At 49.8% G+C, this 19,679-nt stretch overlaps 3 protein-coding genes across 4 annotated transcripts; 2 read left to right on the top strand and 1 right to left on the bottom strand.

The window, feature by feature from the left end:
• Positions 1-161: 161 nt before the first annotated feature.
• Positions 162-1,143, bottom strand: LOC135233702 (RING finger protein 223-like). Its single transcript, XM_064297502.1, has one exon. It carries the CDS (start codon positions 1,141-1,143, stop codon positions 382-384), a length of 762 nt encoding a protein of 253 aa, XP_064153572.1. The 3' UTR covers positions 162-381.
• Positions 1,144-3,312: 2,169 nt separating this feature from the next.
• LOC135264648 (RING finger protein 223) lies at positions 3,313-6,847 on the top strand. 2 transcript variants are annotated; one of them, XR_010332767.1, is made up of 4 exons: positions 3,313-3,611; positions 4,790-5,469; positions 5,585-5,618; positions 5,672-6,847. XR_010332767.1 is itself a non-coding variant. In XM_064353413.1 (2 exons), the coding sequence occupies exon 2, from the start codon at positions 4,886-4,888 to the stop codon at positions 5,429-5,431; it is 546 nt and encodes a 181-aa protein (XP_064209483.1). In that variant the 5' UTR covers positions 3,313-3,611; positions 4,790-4,885; the 3' UTR covers positions 5,432-6,847. The 2 variants fall into 2 exon arrangements, 1 of the variants encoding a protein (XP_064209483.1); XM_064353413.1 differs by having other exon boundaries at positions 4,790-6,847.
• An 8,106-nt stretch (positions 6,848-14,953) lies between these two features.
• On the top strand, positions 14,954-19,679 carry tor4ab (torsin family 4, member Ab). The gene is made up of 2 exons (XM_064353378.1): positions 14,954-15,082; positions 17,474-19,679. Exon 2 carries the CDS (start codon positions 17,491-17,493, stop codon positions 18,736-18,738), a length of 1,248 nt encoding a protein of 415 aa, XP_064209448.1. The 5' UTR covers positions 14,954-15,082; positions 17,474-17,490; the 3' UTR covers positions 18,739-19,679.

The following is a 19,679-nucleotide window of genomic DNA, read 5'->3' as shown; positions in this document are numbered from 1 at the left end:
GTGGTCAGTACGGTAGAGGTCGGTGTCCTGTTCAGGTAGAGGAAGCCATTCTGGCTCAGTGTGGCAGTGGTCAGTACAGTGGAGGAAGCACACTCACACGGTTTGTAACCCTCAGCCTGAATGTGAAATTCAAACAATATACTTCGCCTTTCTGAGAAATGTCATAAAAATAACAGAGTTTAATGTGAAGGAAATTACATGGAAGCATTCTTAATACTAGAACTTCTAATAGACACAAATGCGCACAGGCGCATACTCACACACGCTAGGTATTATTAAAAGTAATCCAATAATCCAGGAATGGGAGCTGCAGCTTCCCTGGCTCACATTGTGCCGGGCTTATTTATAATTCCACACAAACGGTCTGCCAGTGGAGTCCTGTCAGTGGAGTCTGTTCAGAGCGTTAGAATGGGGGGGTTGGTTCTCCCCACCTCTGCTATGGAAGTAGACAGGGAGGAAGATGGCGACGAAGATGATGACGAAGAGGAGGAAGCTGATCACGGCCAGGCCCCTGACGTTCCTGCAGCCACCGAGCCTGCGTCGGGAGAGAACCGTCACCATGGCGACCGGCTGGCCCTCCCCTCCCGCCCCCGCCCCCGCCCCCGCTCCCACTCGCACTCCTGGCGTGACCCCCGCCCCTGCCACGACCCCAGCCGCGGGGACCCCGGTCAGCGGCAGCCTGGCGACCCCGTCTGCTGTAGCCCCGCCCTCCTCCGGCCCCGTCCAATAGCAGAGGACCGGCCCCTCCAGCCACACCCGTTTGGGGGCCCCGCAGTGGGCCTGGGGGAGCCGGGACAGCAGCTCCATGTTGGGGGGCAGGCAGGGGGCACCGCCAGGGGGCAGGGGGACGGGGGTGCGGCAGAGGGGGCACTGGAAGCCCTGTGGGGGGGAGGGGAACAGGCTCATCCGGGACACGCACACCAGGCAGAACGTGTGGGCGCAGCGGGGGAGCTGGAGGGGGGCGTGGAACGCCCCGTCGTAGGCCGAGAAGCAGATGGGGCACTCCGGAATGGAGGCGGGCCCAGTGGGCAGGGCTGCAGGCTCCGGCCCCTCCCCCAAATGTCCAACCTGGGCGGAAGAATCGCTTTCGGGGGGGTCGCAGCAGCACGATGAGGTACCCTTCTCAACTGCCGGGTCCTCCATCTCCCCTTCAACCCCTCAACCCCTCCACACCCTGCTCTTCCTGGTCCTACTGCCCCCCCTCCAACAGCGTAGCTCTCCCTCTCCTCCACCGGGTTCTACTACCCCGCCACCCACACCAACAATGTAGCTCTCCCTCTGTTCTTAGAGCAGACCCTGCCGTCTTCCAGACAATGCTTTCTTTCAGTAAACACTTCCTTAACAACGCAGGCTGCACTGCATGAAATTAGACTCGCGAGAGCGTGTGTGTGCACACGCACGCACGCACGCACGTACACACACGTACACGCACCCCTTACAGATTCTTTTCGCCCAGATTTCTCCGTTACGAAAGTTTCTTAAGAGCCTCGAGGTCCCGCAGACCCTCCTCTTTTCCGGGCACGGCCTGCGAAGGAACAAGGTCAAGTCCGTGGTTCTGAAGGTCAAGCGAACTCGTGGAACGAGTCGTGCGTTTCCATCCCGCCGTGCCCAGACGAAACCGCAAGTGTTCCCCGCTCGCAGGACTGGAGAAGCGCCCCAAATCCCAGAGAGGGGTGTCGCTGGGGGTGCGCGGGGTCCAGAGAGGGGTGTCGCTGGGGGTGCGCGGGGTCCAGAGAGGGGTGTCGCTGGGGGTGCGCGGGGTCCAGAGAGGGGTGTCGCTGGGGTGGCGGGTCCAGAGAGGTGTCGCTGGGGTGCGGGTCGGAGGTGTCGCTGGGGTGCGGGTCGGGGGGTGTCGCTGGGGGTGCGCGGGGTCCAGAGAGGGGTGTCGCTGGGGGTGCGCGGGGTCCAGAGGAGCGGATCGTAGCGGCTGCCTCTCCAAGCTGCCGTTGTGTTGTGGGTGAGCAGCAGGGTCTGAGTTCCTAAGCTACCAGCCCAAACAGAGACAGACAAACACAGAGCGAACGCGAGCTGGCCAGCAAATAAACAAGCTCAGCGTTTACTTCATTATGTCACCAGTCCACCTGATTCATCATGCGCTTGCATAGGCCATACTGTCAAGCGTGTGCACTGGGGTCATAGCTTTCCAGAAACCAAAGTCATAACAATGTTTCTTAAAACTGCCACGTTACTAATGAAAATTAAATACAAAATAAAGCAAGTTGTCCCAGTAATGCTGTGCTGAGAAAAAAACCTGCAGCTCTACTTAAAAAAATTATTAAAAAATAAGATTTTGATGAGATTTTTATGTAGTTCCAGCAAGACTAGTCTTTGTATATAAATGACTTCAATTTTTGTCCTTCAAAAATAAAAGTACAACCAACTCATTTTGACAGTTTTATAGTCATTATTTCGAGTGTGTGGTCTGTAACTATCGGAGTTTCTAAAGTATAAGTCATAATAATTTGATTCTTTAATATCCACAATCATTACTTACTGTTCTACTGCAGAACTGTCATTGTAAAGTAGCAACAGAATTTTGGTGATTACAGATTCACTGTTTTCTGTGTAAAACAATTTTGATGCTCCTCAGGTAAGTCATGGATCCTTTCGACATGACTGGGTTATGTAAGACCACCAGTATTTTTTTTGAGTGCTTTTGTGAATTTGGTGCTGATCCTGAAAAATAAACTGTGGCCTCATCCATGCACTGTGTGTGGATCTGCATGCAAAAAAAGGAACAGAATGCAGTGTGCGGAGCGACATTGAAAGAGAGAAAATAAAACAAGATGCTTGTTTTTAGGATGGATGCACCTAAAAAAATTTGTTGGGGTTATGTAGAAGCCTCTTGTTAAGGGCATCATTTAAAACATCGTGTTTTTGGCGCAAATGCAAATTAAGTTCAGAACTTGAAGACAGAAACTTGCATTTTTATTGTCAACATTGAAGGTTTCTTTGTGCAACATGTACAGTGTGAGCTATACTTCTAAAAACGTGTTTCTGAGAACTAGAGCCGAACAGCTTTGTTCCTTGTGTTTAATTTGTATATTTGACAGGGGCATACACACACACAGGCCCTGCAGTCTTTGGCTTGCTGGGCTGCACTCATGCAAATTCAGGGCCCGTGGGATCCACACCATCCATTGCCAACTTTGGCAATTTTCCAAAATATGAAAGGAAAAATTCCAAAAATGGTGAAAGTTTCGGGCTGGAGTCAGCGTTCCCAAGAGGCCCATCAGAAGTATAACTGGCCCCGAAAACTGCACCCCCCAAAAAAAAACTGCGCTCCCATATTAAACGGCCTCAGTGAAACTCAGCCTCCCAGGTCTTCAGAGAAGAAGGTTTACACAGATGATCTGCTTGCGCGCCATTTGAATATCATGATTATGTTTTCTGATGTTATTCCAGTATTCAAATATGTCCTGACGGAGCCCCAGAGGGAGAAGTGGGAGGAGCTACAGGGAGAGGTAGGGAAACGTGACTGACAGGTGAGAGCTGTCCTGCTCTGTTCACTCTCACCATAAAACCGCGCTGTGACCAGAGAGGACGGGCTGGTCTTAACCTGATGAACAGGTACCGCGGCGGTCGGACGAGCGGGGCTAGCAAGCGAGCAGGTGAGCGGAGCGTCAACAAACAGGAGCGGCGACGTATTTTAAAACGCTGTTATGGTAAAGTTCATGCTCAACGCCGATTAGCACTGCTGGGATACGTGCTCATGTCTACTGAAGCGGTTAAGTGGTTGACTGGTACCGCCAAAAAAATCAGTGATTCATGACTGTTTACCCCCTGTTTGATTTTAATGGATTTATGAGTACAGTGGCTTACTAGTGAGATGATAATCATCTGGTTGTGTTTATGCGGAACACATCCTGAATATATTTCACGCCGAGTATTCTTAAACTGCATTTTGAAAAGCATTCTGCAGCTGTCTTGCTCCATTGGATCTCATGCAACTGTTCTTTTGTTCTGGTGGTTTGCGCTTATATAGTGAAATAATGCTATTGTATGCTGTCTTTTGCTACCAACAAGAAATGTCCAGATACAATAGAGTATTTGATAAATATCTTGGATTTGGTAGCCATAGATACAGGATCACTAGATGTAAGCAAAATCTGATTCAGTTGGTCCACAGTCAAAATATGGCAAACATGCAAAAAGTAAAAAAACGAATCTTGGTGGCTGAAGAAGATTTTTACGTCTGCAAAAATTTTTAGCCGACAGGATTGTTTTAAGAATGTTCTCGGAAGAAAATGTGTTCCGTGTGAATTAGTTTAAAATGGCCGCAGATGGCTAAGATCAGACATGGAAAATCTTGAGTGCAAAATTAAAGTTGGCCTAGAGCCACTTAACCTGTCTTAACCTGTTCACACACCTCCATGGAAATGTCGGCCTGGTGCCGAATCCTGGCCATGTCAGTTTCTTGCAGGACCTGTTCGGGGGCTGGGAGGGCGGGGGGGGGGGTTCAGTCAGCACATCCTTCCTGTTCTCCAGTGACCAGCAGCCCTCAGATGTCTCCACTGCTCCTGTCACACCTGAGCAGCGTTGACCTTTGACCTTTTACCCCCAGGCTGCTTGACTCCCTTCCTGGAGGGCTGTGGTTGTGCACTGGTTTTTGCTCCGAACGATTGCTCGAGCTAAATTTTCTAAATGGCTATGTACACCAATACTGGTTCACTTCAGTAAGAAACTGTCTTTCCAGGGGACAAGTGTCTCTGCAGCTGTAGCAATGACTTTGTAAATACTGTGAAATACCAAAATCGACTGGCTCTAACCTTCAGTCACTGTCCTGCAGGTTAGCATGGTGCTAGCATGTTGCCCACAGTTCACCACACCAGCCAGCTGGGGGCGCTCACTCACTGAAGCCACGACCTGAGAGCTGGGCATCACCATGGTGCCGGATCAGGACCAGGACCAGCTGTCCCTCCCCCTGCCACCAGAGGGCGCCCCGGACCTGGAGTGTGCCATATGCTTCAGCCAGTTCAACAACGTCTTCCGCACTCCCAAGATGCTCCAGTGCAAGCACACCTTCTGCCTGGAGTGCCTCGCTCGCATGAACGTCAAGTCCTCGGAGCCCGACGCCATCCACTGCCCGCTGTGCCGCGGGGTGACCACCCTGCCCGACCTGGGGCTCCCCAAACTGGAGACCAACCCCACCGTCCTGTCCTACCTGCCCCGGGCCATGCAGCGTGTCTGCAGCATCCGGTTCAGCCGCAGCCGGGGCCGGCTGCAGGTCAAAGGGCCCCCCACCGTCAGCGACTCCCTGGACCTGGGGCTCCCCGCCCACTGCCCCGCCTCCGGCCCCGCCCCTCAGCCGGGCAGCATCCTGCCGTGCTCCGGCAAGCCCTTCTGCCACCTCCTCGTTATGCTCTCCGGCATCCTGCTGCTGGTGCTGATCACCTGCATCATCATCATCGTCCTCAAACCAAAGGCATGAGGAGACCTCTGCTCATCTTCATCCTCATCATCATCATCGTCATCCTCAAACCGCAGGCATGAGACCTTTGCTCACCTTCATCCTCCTCATCATCCTCAAACTGCATTCATGAGACCTCTGCTCATCTTCATCCTCATCATCATCATCGTCGTCATCCTCAAACCGCAGGCATGAGACCTCTGCTCACCTTCATCCTCCTCATCATCATCCACAAACCGCAGGCATGAGACTTCTGCCCACCTTCATCCTCCTCCTCATCCTCATCAAACGGCAGGACAGAGAGGTCTGCCAGAGGCCCATTTTCGCTGTGTGAGTAACCACTTTCAGAACCTCAGGTATCTCCAGGAACTGCGGACACGCCCAAACTGCACACCTGCTGCTGCAGGGCACCAGCTGTCACCAATGAGAGAGGCGTCTCACACACACACACACACACAGACACACAGACACGCACGCTCACACACACAAACGCACACACACAATCATGCACACACACACACACACACACACACACACATAAAAGTGAGCCCTCATTCACATGAAAGTGAGCTGCAGAGAATGGCTGATGGACAAGCTTTCCTTCAGTAAAGCAATAAGCTAATTTCCTACTGCTGTAAATTCCGCAGTGTGTTACTCACTGCGTGTGTGTGTGAATTCTGAACGTTACACGTCCTGTAGATGGCACATCGTGCTCACGCACATACCCCACACTTTCATGACCGGGTTTCCGTGGGAACGTAGCTCAGACTGTCTCAGACTGCCGTCGGAATTCGCCGAGGTTTCGTTACCTGGCGTACTGTTCAAGGTGTGCCGTTTCTGCTTCTGGCGCACGGAGGGGGGGCTCTGCACACAAACCCCATCGGCTCAGGTGGGTTGGGGGCCCCCCCTGAGCCCACAGACAGCACAGCTGAGAGCGACCGGAAATCCCGGAAACCTCCGGTTTTCTTTGATCAGGCCCTTTATGTACACACACACACAGCCTGCTGGCAAGGAGGCGAGAGACCCAGAGAGAAATGAGTGCAATTAAGTGCAGTGTGCACTGCGTACTCTGTGACGAGTAATGTGCATAATGAGTCATTCGTGATGTGTAATGTGTAACGTGAATGCACAACATGTAATGTGTAACATGCATAGTAAAATGTTCAGCGTTAAATTAACTCTTACAGAATACATATGGTTCCTATTGGACCGCATGCACCCTGTTAGAGTTCAATTAACACTGGATATTTTACTGGGTAGTACATTGTTGCTATACAGTAAGACAATAGCAGTTTACTGTTTTTTTTTACAACATACAGCAATCTATCGAATCTTTATCCTGTTATCTGAATAAACATGTAGCAGAGTTTGTGATTATTCCTGTTCTAAAATGTTTAAGTTAAATAAAGATTTAAAGGCACGGAATTTGTATTATAACCGTTTTGTTTTACTGCGACAAAAATAACAAGACCAGGTTAAAACCTACTATGCGGCTGGACCTAACACACGTGATCCGGCCGACCAATGGTGTAACTTCATCACTCACTCATCAGTCACTCAGTCAGTCACTCACTCAGTCACAGACATTCGCGTTTGTAGGGCTGGCCCCCGCTGTTGCGGTCCAGCCAAAAATTCAGTGTTGAACAGAATGCATGTTGTTCACAAGGCAGCCAAGAGATGGCAGTATTTGTCCCTTTTTTAACGCTCCCTTTTTTAACGCTCTGTGCTGGAATCTGGAAAAATACTGGAATAGGTTGAGAGTGACGTCACTGACACGGAATCTGCTTGTGAAAGGCATGAACAGTGAACAGTTGCCAAGACATGTCTGAAAAATCATCAAAGTTAATCACACATATGTCATTATGCTCGTGGGAGAGACTCTGATACAGTGGAAAACTACATGAAAAGGCCCTAATAGTGGAAGAGTATTAAACATAAAAGGAAGAAAATGATAATATCCTTCCTCCCGCCCACCCACCCCCTTGAACAGTCACGCTACAGAAAATTGTGCAAACATCCCGATTTGGGGCGTTTTGCGTGACGGACCCCGAAAAAGCGGAGTCACGCCGATGTGTTTACATCCGATACGTGAGCTGCGGGGGAAGTACTGCAACAGGGGAAGTCCGGCAAAGGAGAGCTCTGCGGAGCAACTTTTACTGACACAAGTGAAAGGAAGTGACCCTTTGCTGGCCTTTTTTTTATCCTGTCATCCTGATATCCTCCATCACCCTGACCCTCTGACCCTTCTTATGTTCTTTGCTAACCACTTCAGAATTCGTTAGAAAAATGTCCACCTCATGTCTGTCAGAAACACCCTTAAAATGACGTTTCGTGTCTTTCAAAAGAGACGAAGTGCCGTCGGCACATGGATGCCAAAGGCGGTGAAGTTGTGTAAAAAACTGGCTGAATAAAAGCTGATGAATTATGACCTCACGGCTGAGCATGCTATGACCCAGGGAGAGGAACTCGAGCTGACGTACAGCTCATCACTGAAAACGAATTCCACAAAGAGACCACTAGGGGAAGCCAGACTGTCAGGTATGATCAAAGCACAGAGCATGTCCCTGGTTCTGTCCCCTGCCTAGGGTATAAACCTGGTTCTGTGCCCCTAGGGTATAAACCTGGTTCTGTAACCCTGGGGTATAAACCTGGTTCTGTAACCCTGGGGTATAAACCTGGTTCTGTAACCCTGGGGTAACTGGGGTTAACGGTTCTGTAACCTGGGTATAACCTGGTTCTGTCCTAGGTATAAACCTGTTCGTAACCTGGGTATAAACCTGGTTCTGTGCCCTAGGTATAAACCTGTCTGTAACCTGGGGTAAACCGGTTCTGTAACCGGGTAACCTGGTTCTGTAACGGGTACTGGGTATAAACTGTTCTGTAACCGGGTATAACATGTCTGTAACCCTGGGTACTGGCTAGACATGCCATGTACCCTTGAGCAAGGTACTTAATCTGCATTGCTTCAGTATATATCCAGCTGTATAAAATGTATGCAATGTAAATGTAAATGTAAAAAAAGTTGTGTAAGTCACTCTGGATAAGAACATCTGCTAAATGCCTGTAATGTGATGTAATGTAATGTAGGCCCTGTAATGTGATGTAATGTAATGTAGGCCCTGTAATGTGATGTAATGTAATGCAGGCCCTGTAATGTGATGTAATGTAATGTAGGCCCTGTAATGTGATGTAATGTAATGTAGGCCCTGTAATGTGATGTAATGTAATGCAGGTGCTGAGGTGGTTCTCATAGGTTGGGTCACAGGTTCATTAGACCCAACAGCTCTGTACTAGCACTGAAAGATCTAGTTCCTGTCATAAGCACTAAAACACTCCAGTCTGGTGCACCTTCTGAAACCCAAAGGAGGAATGACCGATTTAACACCTGTAGCAACGTTCGTTCTGTACTGTACTGTGCAGAAAAATGGGCTATTGTTTGTTAAGCTAGGAAAGTTCAGCTACTTCATTATTGACACAACGAGCTGCCAACAAGCTCACATGCTCACAGGCCTGCGGTCATGGCTAGCAGGTTAGCGGTATAGCTAACGGTCTGGGCCCTGACCAGCTTCACCTGTCCCCAGTGGAAAGTTAATGGAAGGTCAATAACCGGAGTTCTTGACACATTCCGGAAAGGCCAGTGCACTCGGAAGCCTGTGATACACAAACAAACCACCATTCACAAGCTGGGTCTCTGAGTCACTCAGCACCGCCTCACACACACACACACACACACACACACGCACACTAACTCAAATGTGTGAACAAGCTTGTGTGTGTGTGTGTGGTGTGTGTGTGCGTACATGCATATGTGCGTGAGTTTACGTGTGTGTGTGTGTGTGTGTGTACCATGAGTGTGTGTGCATATAAGTGTGCATGAGTTAGCCTGTGTGTGTGCATGTGTGTGGGTGTGTGTGGGTGTGCAGGTGTGAGTGTGTGTGTGTGTGGAGGTGTGTGTGGAGGTGGGAAAATGTGAGCAGCGGCAATGTCACCAGCGCTGGCGAATGACGGCTTTGTGATGGTAGGACTCCGCCACTCCGATAACTCAGCGTTGGTTTATTTTCACGGTGTCATGGTTACCAGGGTGTGGCCTGCGCTCTACATGTACACACACACACACACACACACACACACACACACACGTCTCAGCGCACGCGTCGCTCTGTCAACGTGTTGGCATGCGTGAGCAAGCCTTGGCGCGGTGGTCGAGGGGTGGGGCCGTCACCACGGCAACCAAGCCCTGGGTTCAAAGGCCGAGGAAGGATGTAGAATGGGTGGGGTTTTTTGGGCAGGTTTGGGTGGAGGGGTGTGTAATAGGATAGGGATGCTGGTTTTTCGGCAGGTTTGGGTGGAGGGGTGTGTAATAGGATAGGGATGCTGGTTTTTTGGCAGGTTTGGGTGGAGGGGTGTGTAATAGGATAGGGATGCTGGTTTTTCGGCGGGTTTGGGTGGAGGGGTGTGTAATAGGATAGGGGTGCTGGTTTTTGGGAGGTGTGTATGTGGGTGTGAGGGGGATGTTGGGTAGGAGGTGTGTATAGATAGGGATGTTGGTGTAGAGCTCAGTTGTCGCTACTCTCTTCCTACGGTCTTCAGATGCATATAATCACATGGATTTAACCCACCCATGTATCACAAATCCGACACACAAAACCAAGATAGCCACCACAATGGCCCTATTCAGAAGAGCGTTTTTTGTACTGTAGTTAAAAATAAAGGAGCAGGTAGTTGATACAGGTATGTTTACAACAACGAGAGTAGACAATCAGAGTAGAAACACTCCTGTATTTGATAATGTGACAAAGGCGTTTCAGTTGGAAGCACTTTGCAACATGTTCTCAGTTTCTACATCCGCTCTCTATCGCGTGTTCCACTTTGTGTGCCCACGCTGCTCCTGGAAACGTATCTGACTCTTTTCTTTCTTCCTGAATGTTATCATGACCTCCTATCTCTACTCTACCCTTTTGTTTTTGCTGCCGATAACGGCTGGAATTTCAGAGTCCTCAATACAGGGCAGTACCTACCACACCAGACCTGGGTATGAAGTAAGTGTTTGAACTATTTTATCTATATATATTCTGGTGAAGTCCATTCCTCCAGATCTCTGAAACGTTTCAATATTCTTATGGATAGTTTCAGGAATATGTACTAGGAACTTTTCTGTAAAAGTTACTGAAATGATTTCAAATAATGATTTGTGTGCGTGCGTGCGTGTGCACGTGTGTGTATGTGTCTGCATGCGTGCGTGCGTGCGTGTGTGTCTGCGTGTGTGGTGCTTTTACCGAGTGCGCCACCCAGTAGCCCGTATGTGTGTGTTTGTGCAAGGGAGAGTGCGTGTCTGCGTTTGTCCGTAGCGCTCTTCTGCGCGTTTGTATAAGAGCCGTTTAAATGGCGTGTTTATGTACATTGCTGCCATCGCCATCACCACGCTGGGGGAAAAATACACCAGTCCTGGACGGTGACGTCCGCACAGTCAGCTAGAGCGTTGAGGAAACTTTTATGTGTTCAGGACCAGTGAGCCATTACTGCTGCTGCTGACGTTTTCTGTGGTCAGGAGATCCACTAACAGCCCCCCACCCTCCCTCCCCCCCCCCCGTCCCTCCCCCCATCCCTTCCCCACATCCCCTCTCAAAATACTGTAAATAGAGAAATCACAGAACCAGTCACACGCATGGTTTTTTTTTTTTTTTTTTGCTGGCAAACTGGAAAAAATATTCCTGCACGCTCAGAGGAACTGTGTCTGGGGTCCCGCTTGGGGTAACTGTGTCTGGGGTCCCGCTTGGGGTAACTGTGTCTGGGGTCCCCTGAACTGGGGGGTAGACTGGGGCTGGGGGTCCTGCCGGGAACTGTGTCTGGGGTCCGGTCGGGTAACTGTGTCTGGGGTCCCTGCCGGGGTAACTGTGTCTGGGGTCCTGCTCGGGGTAACTGTGTCTGGGGTCCTGCTCGGGGTAACTGTGTCTGGGGTCCCGCTTGGGGTAACTGTGTCTGGGGTCCTGCTTGGGGTAACTGTGTCTGGGGTCCTGCTCGGGGTAACTGTGTCTGGGGTCCCGCTTGGGGTAACTGTGTCTGGGGTCCTGCTCGGGGTAACTGTGTCTGGGGTCCTGCTCGGTAACTGTGTCTGGGGTCCGCTGGGGTAACCTTGTCTGGGGTCCTGCTCGAGAAACTGGATAGAGGCTGATGAGGAACCCGGACTCTGGGGCTGGGACTTGGGTGACTGGGTACTCTCTAAAATGGGACTTGTGAGGACCTGAGTATACTCTCTGGCATGTAGAGGGTGACTATATGTGAGGACCTGGGTATACTCTCTGACATATAGAGGACTTAGTGAGGACCTGGGTATACTCTCTAACATATAGAGGACTTGTGAGTACCTGAGTATACTCTCTGACATGTAGAGGGTTTGTGAGGACCTGAGTATACTCTCTGACATGTAGAGGGTTTGTGAGGACCTGGGTATACTCTCTGACATATAGAGGGTTGTGAGTACCGAGTAACCTCTGAATGTAGAGGTGTAGGACCTGTACTCTCTACATTAGAGGTTGTGAGGACCTGTGTATACTCTCTCACATATAGAGGACTTAGTGAGGACCTGGGTATACTCTCTCACATATAGAGGACTTAGTGAGGACCTGTGTATACTCTCTCACATATAGAGGACTCGTGAGGACCTGTGTATACTCTCTGACATGTAAAGGGTTTGTGAGGACCTGGGTAATCTCTCCCACATACAGAGAACTTGTGAAAACCTGGGCCCTAAAAGAGATGTATCCCCTTAAAATGTTTTTCATGTAGATTTTTTCATACTCCTTCTGTGATTTTAATCAAAGACGGTTGTCTAGAGGAATCCAATCTCTTTTATCTTCGGAAGCTTCCAGCAAACACAAGCTGAGCCGATGCAAAAAGGTGGGACTGTAATGTGAGCATATTTGCTGCAGGAAAACTGCAGAAGGAGCAACAAACTGTCACAATTACTGGAGTCATTTTCCCAGTTTTTCTTTTTCCAAGTTAAGGAAAGTTCATTGGCAACGGCAAGCCTGTTGCTCATAGTTGGTCATAGAGTTCAGTGTTCAATGATGCAGAAACCCACCCCTCCCCCCCTCCCCCCCACACCCCTATGTCCAACCTCACCCTCCTTGCCCCAGCCAACCCCACCCTACGGCATCTAGTGCTGACACAGCCAGTGAAGTCTGACATTTACAGTCGACTGTCAGTCCGCTGGAATAAAAAAAATAAAATAAATTTAAAAACCCAGTACTGTCCTGTTGTCACGTACCATTCCAGACACAGAGGATTCTGGGAACCAGTGAGCAACGGTTTCTGAACGTGACTAAACAGCCCCCCTGTGCCATTGCGACACCACTTCCCTGCACGTCTTTCCCAAAACGAGTAGGGTCTCCCCTTAAGTAAATCAGGAAAAAGATGAATAGACTGGAAAAGGTGATTTAAATATTTTGATGAGAGAGCAAATGATGTTTGACTGTACTGAGTCTGAAATAACCACAGTTCGGCTAAGCGGAACTTGTAGAAGGAGGGTTGCTCATAAGTTAGTTGTTCTGGTTACAGCCAGGAGATTAATGGTTTTTTATAAATCTTTCATAAAAGTGATTATATTTTATTTACATTTATATACTGTTTGCTCTGTACAGAAAAACAGCCAAATGGGCGACCGTTCATAAAAAAATTTTTTTTTCTAAGATACATATTCTGTGATGAAGTCATTTAAAAAGAAAGAGTAAAATGATCTTTCAGCCTAATTGTGCAATATATTAATCATACAGGAGCATGCAAATGGATAGCAGGCTAAATAGCTGCTTTCTCCTTCACTGATTCTTGTTTCCATAGCCACCGTGTAACGTTGAAAGCCTCTGTTCCTTCATGGCCTGCTACTTGTTGAAACTTGCGAAACGCACCAACACAATTGGTCACTTGATTGGATCAGTTCTGGAATGTTAAACAATATCGCAAGGCCCGTTTTATCTAAGTCAGGGCTGCCCAACCCTGTTCTTGGAGATCTATCCTCCCGTACTGTTTCACTCCAACCCTAGCAAAGCACACCTCGTTATTCAACAGCTCGGTATCTCGTTCAGCGGCTAATTCATAGAATCGGGTGTGTCAAATCAGGGTTGATATGAAGGCCTGCAGGACAGTAGATCTCTAGGAACAGGGTTGGGGCGGCCCTGGTCTAAATAAACGGATTAAAGAGTGGCGCTTGGGCAGCGTACCCTCCCTGCTGCTCGCCGGAGTTCAGCAAAATCAAAACAACAACCGCGTGTCATCGTTTGTTAAGTCAACCAAAAATAAAGGAAATACTTTTCTTCAGGAGTTTTGAGCGCGGTCACCAGTCGCGTGGAATCGGTGCCCGTTTTGGACGTCCCATTTCCTCTTCACGATCGGGGATTCCAGCCGCAATCAGTCCGGAAATCTCACCCCGTCGTTACCGGGAAAGCAGTGTGGAAAATTCCCCGGCGAAGCTGGACTTCCAGCAAACCCTGGACAGCCACGGAAAACTACCGATCATTCTACCACGCAAACTTATATAAAAGTCTGATAATATTATTCTGACCTATCTATATATGCAAATAGAGGTATAGGGTTGTTTGCACGTTGTAGATCGGATGTTCTTGAAATCGGTTTGTTGTCCTGGAGATCTGGATATAGACGCAGAGCTATTCGGGGAAGCATACCATTAAAATTCAGAATTCTTTTTTTTATTATTTTTTTTTTATCAGGGTAAATTCCCAGTGTATGGTTCAACAGCAGGAGCTGCACACTCCCATATGCAAACGTGTTTCCTCTTCACAGAATGCAGGCAAATTATTTTAGGTGGAAGTGGACCTTGACATGCTCAGCCTCCAGCACACGCTACCCCCCCCCCCCCCCCCCCCAAAAAAACAGTTAACGTTCAAACTTACTGATGCAAAGCCAGGCATTGGGAGACTTGCCACTTGACCAGAATGTGCCTGCAGAATGTGTGTGTGCAGCTCAGACCTTATTTCTCACTTTTTTGAGGAAGTTGACGCTGGCCAGCAGTGGCTCTGTGGGGTACGTTACTGTAAGGGCGACATTTCTCATCGGAGCGCCAAAACCGCGGACTTGTGACAGCGAGAGGGCTGTACAGGAAACGGCTGTGGGGCGATGCCCGCTAACACGGGGCCTACAGAACAGGGCTGGCTGGACCTGAGACAGCCCATGCGCTAGCCACGTAGCGCTTTGCTTTTTCTGAGTATTTTCGGCTATATTCTCCCTTAAAGAACCTGTACGGACATTTAAAACCAGGAAGGGGGAAAAAAAAAAAAAAAAACTGTAAAGATCGTGAAAGCCATGTTTGATGTGTGGCTTAATTTCTCAGCGTGTCAAAAAACCACACACAACGACCCAAAAGTGACTCAAGCAAGACATTGATAAAGAGAATGAGACACTGATACAAGATACTGATGGGGAGAGAGAGAGAGAGAGAGAGAGAGAGAGAGAGAGAGAAAGAGACGGAGGGGAGGAGCTCAGTAGTGAAGCTGCGAGGGTGGGGTGGGTTGGGGGGGGTGAATAGTCGAGTGATTCATTGGCTGTTGTTTGTGACAGCACGTTACAGTCGAGCGCCATTCTGTCACCATGTTCCTCATCGCCCATGGTTACGGTCCTACCTGAGCGTGCCGTGGAAGCAAGCTGCTGCCGGTTGCCGTGGTGAGCAAACCTTTCTCATCCTCTCTCTCGACTCCTTTTCCAATCGCTCTTTCTCTCTTGCACGCTCTGTCTCTCTCACTCTCTCTGTCTCTCTCTCTCTCTTTCTTTCTCTCTCATTCTCTCCAGCTCCAGCTCACTGGAGATGAAAGGTAAGGTCTCCAGGACCGCAGAAGCGAGACTGGGTCAGACCGGTCGTCCTATCCGGCCCGTTCTGCAGGTGCGGTCTGGTTGAGCTGGGGGGGGTATTATAAACGAGACAGCCAGCAGGCTGACGGTATCTGTGCGGATGAAGCTTGCGTTCCTACCCGACTGCAGATTACTTTTGGGTCTGTTTTTTGTTTTACATTTGTCCCTTGGGTCCAACTCCCAAATCTGTGATCTGTGCTCCTGTATCTCATACTGTACGTGCTCAGATTGAGTTTTAACAACAGGCCGCGGAGACAGAGTGAAGCCCAAGGCTCACGGCTGTAGAATGTTCTAGGTCTTTCGACGAAATTCAGGGGATTCAATCAGGCAGCACCCATGTGCTATGGGGTGTGTGTTTCCCAAATTTACACTTCATTGACCTTATATGGTGATGTAGAAACTTGCCAATTATACCATAACTTAAATTAGTTTTTACCAGTGCAACTACTCGCTCACACACACACACACACACACACACACAAAGCACACAGGCTAATGCTAAATCTGTCTCTCATGTAAAACCATGTTTGCATAATGCTCAGTTGTCTGTATGAAGTCCCTACATATTTGCATATTTGTCCCTCTGGATCTGTGAAGGGGTGGGCAGACGAGGTTACCATGACTACGTGCTGGGTCATTCATTTTTATTTCTTATAACGTCCATTTAGACTGGAGTAAGCATGAAATTCATCCCTGGGGATATGGTGTGTGTGTGTGTGTGTGTGTGTGTGTGTGTGTGTGCTTGTGTTTGTGTGTGTGTGTGTGTGTGTGTGTGTGTGTGTTTGAGGGCAGGCTCACAGAATGGTTACACTACGGTTTAGATTACTGTGAGGTCACAGTGGTGATCAGATCGTAGTCATCATGAAGCACTTGTGTGACACCAGACAGGTCACAGAGGTCACAGGTCAGCTTGGGGTCACCTAGGATAAAAGTTCAGAGTTACAAAGGTATGTCTCGCCCAAAGAGGAGTCGTGTGCACACACACACACACACACACACATACACACACACACACACACACACACACACACACTCACACACACACACACACACACACTCACACACACACACTCATACACACTCACACACACACACACACACACACTCACACACTCACACACACACACACACACACACACGCACGCAGCCAGCAGCCAAACCCAGCTCACGCTATTCTCTGCTCCATGGCGGTTTCACAGCTGAACTGGGCGAAAACACCCCTGCTTTGCCCGAGGTGAGACGTTGTCACGCACTCCCCCCCCCCCCCCGCCCCCCGCCCCCCCCCCCCCCCGTCTCCCTCACTCGTGTTGAGTAATTACTGAACATGAAACCCTAAACGCCCACGTTTAGAAACTCCACTGTACAAAAAAAATCTAACAAAACGCCAATGTACTGTACCTCTCGTTATTACTGTAACTCACGGAAACGTGTGTGCTCTCGCCTGTACCTGACCCAGGTGTCTTTACCTGTGTGCTGTTTCGACATGCTCTGTACAGTCTGTAGCTAAGAGCTCGACTCTGATTGGACCTGCTGGCGCTGCTCATTTTGATTTACATTCTGACTCTCTATATTCAAGACCATGGCTTCCATAGTGCAGGTTTAAGAGGGCTTTCAATCTTGATTCTAGGGGGTTTTGATTGGCCGTTGAGTCTGTTATTGGCGTTTGTCAACATGTGGACCAGAGTTATGCTAATTAAAGTCAAATAAGCCATTAGGAGGCTGAAATAAAAGAAAAAACAATCAGAGACATAGGCTGAGTGTTAGGCTTACCAAAGTCAACTGCTTTGGAACCTCATTAAGAAGAAAGAGAGCATTGGTGAGCTCAGAAATCACAAAGGGCTTGGTCAAGGAAGGGCTAAGGAAGACCTCTACACTCGATGACCAAAGAATTCTCACCGTAATGAATTAAAAAAAAACACACACTAGACCTGCAGATCATAAATACTCTTCAGGAGATAAAAGACATTGGTAACAACCAATACTACACCGATGTTGAGTGGTAGATATTTTCTCTCTGTACGTTCCCTGTGGGGTATTAGCCAGGAAGTAGTATCTACCAATCACCATCACCATTGCTGTATAGACTGTCACTAAGGTACTCTGTGATTGGTGGAGCTGATTTCTGTTTTCTGTAGGTGAGATGATGTCAGGACTGTCCTATCCTTCTTTTATTAACAGTAAACTCCCTTCTGCTCTGTTTTATAGTGCTTCTGGCTCTTCAGATGGGAGATAAGTGTGTGCGTGAGAGTTCGCCGGATGGACGGAAGGGGGAGGAAGGGCAGACAGGTCCGTCCCCCGGCACCTCGCCCTTCTCCTCCAAGCTGGGCACCATGATGCGGATCCGGAACAAGTACCAGGCCCTGAAGAGGCGACGCGCGGAGCAGGGGGGGCCACAGTCCACCGTGGCCGGGCGACTCTCTCTGCGCTCCACCAGCCCCGAAATCTTCACCTTCGACCTGGCGGCGGGGCCGGGGTCTGGGCCGGGGGTCGAACCCCACGCGGGCCACGCCCTCCGGAGGAAGAGGAGGAGGAAGTCGCGGGTGCTCTTCCCCAGCGGCGGGCGCAGGTTCCTGCCGGCGACGGAGCGCAGCCGCGCCAAGCCCTTCCTCTTCCTGTTGAGCGTCGTGCTCTTCCTGCAGGTGTACAACGCCATCGAGAACCTGGACGACCACCTGCTCAGGTACGACCTGGAGGGGCTGGAGAAGACGCTGAGGCGGGAGGTGTTCGGGCAGCGGGAGGCCGCCGCCGTGCTCCTGCAGCACCTGCGCGACTACCTGTCCACCTACGCCCACAACAAGCCCCTGGCCCTGTCCCTGCACGGCCCCACGGGGGTGGGAAAGAGCCTCCTGGGGCGCGTCCTGGCCCGCCACTTCCGCTCGGTGGTGGGCGAGCGGCTGGTGGTGCAGTACTTCACCACGCACCACTGCCCCCCGGTGGCGGACGCCAGCGACTGCGCCCGCGACCTGCTGGCCCGCGTGGCCACGGTGGTGGGCTGGGCCGAGGAGGAGGAGAAGATCCCCCTGCTGGTTTTCGACGAGGTGGAGTCCATGCCGGGCCGGCTCCTGGACGCTCTGCACGGCCTTCTCCGTCCCGAACAGGCCAACGAGTACCTGAACGCCGTCTACCTGGTCATCAGCAGCCTCGGGGGGGCCCAGATCACCAGTCACGTGCTGCAGAACTCCTCCTCCTCGGCGGGGCAGAGCCTGGCGCTGGACCTGGGGCCCCGCCTACGTCACGCCCTGCAGAAGCTCCACCCACTCTGGGCGGAGGTGGACCTGGTGCCGCTCACCCTGCTGCAGAAGCAGCACGTGATGGAGTGCTTCCTGGACGAGATGACGCAGGAGGGGTTCTACCCCGACCGGGCCCACATCGAGCGGCTGGCCGAGGAGCTGGCCTACCACTCCGCGGGGGGCCTGCAGTACTCACGCACCGGCTGCAAGCAGGTGGTGGCCAAGGTGAACCTGCTGTGACCTGCGCAGGTGTGTGTATGTGTGTGTGTGTGTGTGTGTGAGAGAGAGAGGGTGTGTGTGTATGTGTGTGTGTGTGTGAGAGAGGGTGTGTGTGCCAAGGTTAACCGTCTGTAACTCGATGTGTCCCAGACTCATTTTCTGTAACAGAAATGTAGAACAAACGGATGCACCTGATTTCTAGTGATTCGGTGGTTGATTTTTTGAGCTTTACAAAAATGTTTTAGAACGCTTTTACTCCCTGGTGTCCCCCCGAGTGTTCACTGGTCATGTGACGCTCTGTCAGGGTGCGCTGAACACGGGTTCCAGGGCTTTCTCTGCTGTTGCTATGCACTGGGGTGTTTGCTACTAATTGTTGCCATGTGCTAATTTTGATTGACAGCTTATGGCCAGTTAATTGAACACCTGTGATGAAATGATTCATATAAAGGGTGCAGCCTGGTATTTTCAGAATTCCTCAAGCTTTCGAATACACGGTATCCAAAGCTTATATATAAACCAGATTCCACAGTCTGCTCGTTCTGAAAACAGCTCGGAATCCCAGACAGCCTTAAGACACGTTTTATCAGTCTGAGCGTGTCACGCAAATCGAACTTTCCAATGACTTCAGACGGCACGAACTCGTTGGGGTGTAAACCTTCATCGTCTAATTAAAGAAGAAAGAACAGGAGCCAAGAAAAGAAATAAAATTTTAATTAATGTGCTGTGCCATGACTAATGGAACTATCTTCTGGAAACAGGAGTTTGTTTGTATGTTTTGTAAAGCAAAGTTTGCGTTCAAGTTTAGAAATTTGAAATTTGATATGTGACACATATTTTGCCATTGCAGGTGTGTCTATGTTGTGAGTATATTGTCATGTTGTGTATTTATGTTTTTATTTATACTATGCTATGACTACTTCAATATTTGCCCCAGGGAATAAAGTTTAAAATTTTGAATTGTG

This window comes from Anguilla rostrata, chromosome 10 (genome assembly GCF_018555375.3).
Source record: "Anguilla rostrata isolate EN2019 chromosome 10, ASM1855537v3, whole genome shotgun sequence".
NCBI lineage: Eukaryota > Metazoa > Chordata > Actinopteri > Anguilliformes > Anguillidae > Anguilla > Anguilla rostrata.
Note: the sequence above shows the minus strand (reverse complement) of the source record. Positions and strands in the feature narration are given on the sequence as shown.

Bases quoted from the DNA above. Each gene is read 5' to 3' on its own strand.
- LOC135233702 (XM_064297502.1), bottom strand. From the start codon at position 1,143: ATGGAGGACCCGGCAGTTGAGAAGGGTACCTCATCGTGCTGCTGCGAC.
- LOC135264648 (XM_064353413.1), top strand. From the start codon at position 4,886: ATGGTGCCGGATCAGGACCAGGACCAGCTGTCCCTCCCCCTGCCACCA.
- tor4ab (XM_064353378.1), top strand. From the start codon at position 17,491: ATGGGAGATAAGTGTGTGCGTGAGAGTTCGCCGGATGGACGGAAGGGG.